The 5,474-nt window shown below is 38.2% G+C and overlaps 1 protein-coding gene across 1 annotated transcript in view; it reads left to right on the top strand.

Moving 5' to 3' along the window:
* The first annotated feature begins 1,934 nt into the window (after positions 1-1,934).
* The window catches only part of LOC104955482 (hsp90 co-chaperone Cdc37-like), a 14,393-nt gene continuing 10,853 nt past the window's right edge, over positions 1,935-5,474 (top strand). The window contains exons 1-2 of the mRNA XM_010782809.1: positions 1,935-2,051; positions 4,804-5,109. Coding sequence (XP_010781111.1) covers positions 1,935-2,051; positions 4,804-5,109 — 423 coding nt within the window. The remainder of the gene's footprint in view (positions 2,052-4,803; positions 5,110-5,474) is intronic.

Raw genomic sequence — 5,474 nt, 5'->3', positions numbered from 1 at the left:
GTGTGTGTGTGTGTGTGTGTGTGTGTGTGTGTGTGTGTGTGTGTGTGTGTGTGTGTGTGTGTGTGTGTGTGTGTGTGTGTGTGTGTGTGTGGGCAGATGAGGCGAGTTATGGTGGGTACAAAAACTGTATAATAAAGAACTACTAACTGGATCTTTGATAAGAAAGTGAATTGTGTGTTTAAACATGTAAATAAATGACTCTTTTTAGAATGAGATGTATTCCTGTGTCTTTAATGGATGATTTATTGCATTTTCCTTCACAAATACATGGAACTGGAGTGTTAAAACAGCACACCAGTATGTGAAACACCACATGTTCTGCCTTTTATTATCTCATTATGTTAACTAAAGTATATCAAAAACCTTTTTTGAGATTGTCTGACATGATGACTAAGTCTTAGTGTGACAAAATGGAAAGTAGGGTAAACCCCAAAACTGCTAGGGGAAATGGAAAAACCTAATTATTGATTTCCTGTTTTTGTTCTTCGCCCCGTTAGCCAGACTAATTCAGGACACTGGAAGCTTTCTGATCTTTGACGCTGTTACGGGAAACTCCAGGAGTTTTTGTTTAGGGTGGAGTACATGAATGCATTTCCCTTTCACTCTTTACCTCTCCTAGTTAACCCCTCTCCTCTCAGACCAGGAAAAAACGTGGAGAAGAGAAAAGGAAAGGAAAAGGAAATTTTATTTTGATCATTTATGATAGAGAAAGTACTGATCAAAAAGCCTTGGCATAGCTGATAAAACCCACCTCAAAAATATGTTTTACAGATTTACAGAATAGATTTTCCTTTCATTAATATTAGGCTGGAAAGAAAGCAGCTCCATTTGTATCTCCGATAGTCTTGTGTACAACGAACCTAATGACAGATTTTCTATTTTCTATTTTGCAAACTATCATTGAATATTGTGGGAATGTTTACAGTGTGATCACTTCCCAAACACTTCCAGAGGAAAAACCTGTGCATCCTGGCCTGTAACTCCTGAACATTGCTTCCATGTTTATGTTGGCAAGCTTTTTTGTCGTTTGTGTGTCATTTACTTGATCCTGGAGCCTGTCAACGCACAAACAACTGGATGAAAGTGAAACCTTTGACAAAATAGACAAAACATGGGATGGGAGTCCCTCTGCTGTGACACATCCTCATGAATGCATGTGTTTGTGCATATGTGTTTTTATGGGCCAAATGTTTATAGTTGCTGTCTGTGCATTTGTATTTGAAAAAAGCTATATAATTGGTCAAATGGGACATTGCGCACAATAAGTAGGCTACTTTTGGAACATTAAGTATATTTTGAAGCCAATACTTTGAAGTTTTATTTGAGTAAGATTTTGATTGCAGGACTTTTACTTGAGTATTTTTTTACAATTGAGTATTGCTACTTTTACTCAAGAACAAATCTGAGTACTTCTTCCACTATGTATATCAATATATATATATATATTTTTTTTTATTCAAGACATAAGATCAAACATTATATACACTCACATTGAAATCAGGGGTAAAGGTACACATTATAATACAAAATAATAATAAAAACAATTACAAAGAAATAAAGAAAGAGATATTAAGAATCACGAAAATAGTGGAACAAAAAACATTTCAAGTAAAACTATTTATCAAATACTGATTTGGTTTTAGTTGCCTTCTTATTCTTTTGTAATTAGGTGCCATATTTTTGTAACTCTAAGTAAAGATGTGGAGTACATTTCTTCTTCAATAAATAACCCTCCGACGCGCTGACGTCATGACGTGATTGATTGGATAAGAGGGGATCTCTGTAACCGGCTCGCCTCGCTAAGAGGATTTACAAACTATTGATTTCTGTCCTATTTGCTGCCGCCATGTCGGTGTAAAGTCCCAGCTAAACCTCTACTTCACCGTGAACAGAAAGTGTAAACCTGTGGAGGAAACAGCATAAAGAGCCGGAAGATGAGCACCGGAGCGGGGATCGATTACAGTGCCTGGGATCACGTGTACGTCTCGGACGATGAAGACGTGACCAGTCCGTACGTGGACACCCAGAGCCTGTTCAGGATGAGACACCGGGTCAGAAACTGTAGTAACTGTGGTGTTTGGAGTCGGATAGGTTAGTTTCACCAGTAGAAGTGACTTATGAGTAGCAAACATCCACCAGAGGAGCCCATACACTGAGAGGAGACCAACAGGTGTACAGGAGTCTGTGATCTGCTTGATAAAGACTACAGCATCAGTGGTGGAATAATATAACAAAGCAGATGTATTCAAGTAGGCCTACTGTGCTTAAGTACTATTTTTACATACTTCCATTTCCATGTTATGCTACTTATAATTTTACTCCACACATTTTGGAGGCTAGATGGTGCTTTTTACTACAAAACAAAAGGGGAAACAAAAGACAGTATTAAATGTGCACCTGACATCTTCAAAGGTGTACAGTATTATCAAGATAAAGCCAAAAAACACTAGAAAAGGGACTGAAATTATGAAGATTGTAGCTGTGATTTTCTAATGACTTCTATGGAAGCCCCTTTCCGCCGCCACTGTGATAGACACAACATCATGCAGTTCATAATGGTAGTTCTCATACTGTATAGTCTATGACAGATCATGAGGGTTGTGTCTGCACAGCCAAGGCAAGGCAATGTCACATATCACACCAACAGAGATGGTCTTTCACCGGGGGTTTCAGGTGGCACGTTGTTCGCCTGTACCTGCACAACCGGCATTTTCACTAACATCGCAGAAAATTGAAAACTTTGAGCTTTAAAGATATCGTTTTTTTTCCTCATAGAGGTAAGAAGATAAAATGTTAACTACTCACTATTCCATGTCAGCCTGTGTACTTGCAAAGATGTGTGTAGAAATGTTCTTGACATTTCCAAAGACCTATCTGTTGTTTCATTCTGTTGACTTGCAAGATCTTTTTCCCCCATTTAGATATCCATGTCATGAAACAAGAATCAGTCAGGCTCTTGGTATAACCGAAAACACATTAACGTAAATCAGTCATTCCCGACCTTTGGGACTTGTGACCCCTTCAGATGTCCTGATGTGAACTGTTGCCAACAGTGTTTTCATTTACATGTTCTATCTTTATACCTAATCTGTTAATTGCCTGAACCACAACCCATACAGATTTTGTTGCTCTTCCTCAGGGTCAAACCACTTTACATAAACATCAATAATGAGGCGTAAAATTACAGGTTGCTTGACATTAAATACATTAAAGGAACAAGTATGGCTGCTAACTGCATTGGTCAAGCTCAGTTTGTATGGCTTTGGGTCTGTGTGACTAATGAGTTTAGGGCTGTCACATGACTCGCTCAGAGAAAGGTCTTGACGGATTTGTAGTTTCCAGTCTTTTCCTCCACTTCCTTTGTTTATGAATCTGATATCTGTACAGAATCAGAGATTGCTGTTAGAAAGTTACAATAGAAACTGGCTGATATGTTTTTGGCTGGTACTCTTGTATCATTTAAGTAAAATCAATGAGGTTAAACAATTAATTCTGACTTGGTTGTTTGAGGTCCTAATTCATAAGCACTAGAGACCTTAGTTGTGTTAATAACTATGACAACAACAGCTCAAAGTGTTACAGCCAGTATTACAACTAATACCTGAAATCATACCTGCTGTGATTGCCTGATGGTCTTTTTAATTTCCTACCCGAGATCAAAGTTTTCAGTTCTAAATGTACCTAAAGTAAAATGTGGTTCAATGCTGGAATGGAGCCTTTCTGAGAAGTAATTTAGTATTACATTACATGTTACTTGTTAGTGTGGTGCTCAACATGACCTCCAATTCAACTGACAACAGTACAATCCTGATGTGTGTGTATAAGTATAATATATAATAATATAAAAGTTACAGGAGTTGTTTCTGCATCTAGTACTTGTAATACTTTAGGTAGATTTAGCTCATACTTACTTTCAGACAAGTAGCATTTTCATTTCACTTTTTTTTAACAGTATCCTTCAATTCTTTAAAAAAACTGACAGGAGTACAAGTAAAAAAGGCTAAGCAATGTACTGCTTTTGGATGGGAGTACCTCCATAAATATAAATCTCTGTTTCAAATGGACATTGTATTTACAATATTTGTATAGCTTTGCTGAATTTAAGTCATTATTTACACTCTTTTAAAAGCAACCAGACTCCATTGACAATTCAATTATTTTAGTGTACTGTTTTTACATGTACTGGTTTGTTATTGTGCAACTTTGGTGATTCTGAATTGACCAAAGTCGCACAATAATACAAAGTGACCAACCCATGCAGCAGTAGACCTGCAACTCCTGCTTCTACAAGGTCAACTTAAACAGATACTGATTTTATTTAGATCGCTTAAACACATGTTGCCTCTGCCACATAATGATATTGTTTAGTTTCCATGCCCTTTCTTCTGTATGCTTCTCTAGACTTGGTGCATGCTAACGGTCATCCACTGTATGACAGCTTGACTGGATAAGTACCTCATACAATCACGTCTAAGAAAATCTGAACCTTCCAATTACCGTATTTCATTGTCCAGCTTCAGGCATTATAGGGCAAGTATTTGAAAGCCGTCTTCCACATCAGACACAGATTCATTATTGTTTTTTTAATAAAAGAAAGTCCTCAAAGCAGAATGAAGCTCTTGGTAGTTCTCTGTCATGTGTCATGTACATTGGTTATATATCCGTTGCTCTAGTTTTCTTCTGATTTCATTTTTAGCCTCTTCTCCCGACCTGATCCCCTTCATCCTCCCCTCGTCTCCCACCACCTGTGTCTTGTGATTCTTTTCCCATTTATTCTCATCTTCTGTGGCCTTCCTGAAACAGGCCCGGCTGGAGAGGATGGTGGCGTTTCAACAGAGAGGGGAAGAGCTGGAGAATAACATCTCAGAGTGCAAGAGGTTATTAGAGGCAGGCCAGGGACGACTCAAAGACCTGGAGGACGGAAAGAAAGAGGGAGAGGAGGAGGAGGAGGATGAGGAGAGAGAGGCTGAGCTGAAGAAAGTCCAGGGCGAGGTGAAAAAACTGAAGAAGGATGAGAAGTCGTTTCAGAAAATGATCGAAGAATACCGGCGAGAAGAAAAGAAACAGCCCTGGGATGTTGATAATATCAGCAAAGACGGTTTCAGCAAGGTGCGGGTTTGCAAGATTTTCCACAGAGGTGGGAAGTAGTGGAGTACAAATACTTTGTTATTGTCCTTAAGTACATTTTTCTGGTATCAGTACTTTACTCCACTACTTATTCTTCTGACGACGTTTTACTTTGACTTCTTACATTTTGAACACAAATACCTGTACTTTCTACTTCTTACATGTTGAACACAAATACCTGTACTTTCTACTTCTTACATGTTGAACACAAGTACCTGTACTTTCTACTTCTTACATGTTGAACACAAATACCTGTACTTTCTACTTCTCACATTTTCCAAACAGGCTGGTTCCTTTAGTTTGAATGTGTGTTTGGTGGCGTGATCATTATTATTTAGAGTCATTGC

The sequence above is a fragment of the Notothenia coriiceps genome, unplaced genomic scaffold, assembly GCF_000735185.1.
Source record: "Notothenia coriiceps isolate Sejong01 unplaced genomic scaffold, NC01 NC01_scaffold00024667, whole genome shotgun sequence".
In the NCBI taxonomy this organism is placed as follows: Eukaryota; Metazoa; Chordata; class Actinopteri; order Perciformes; family Nototheniidae; genus Notothenia; species Notothenia coriiceps.
Note: the sequence above shows the minus strand (reverse complement) of the source record. Positions and strands in the feature narration are given on the sequence as shown.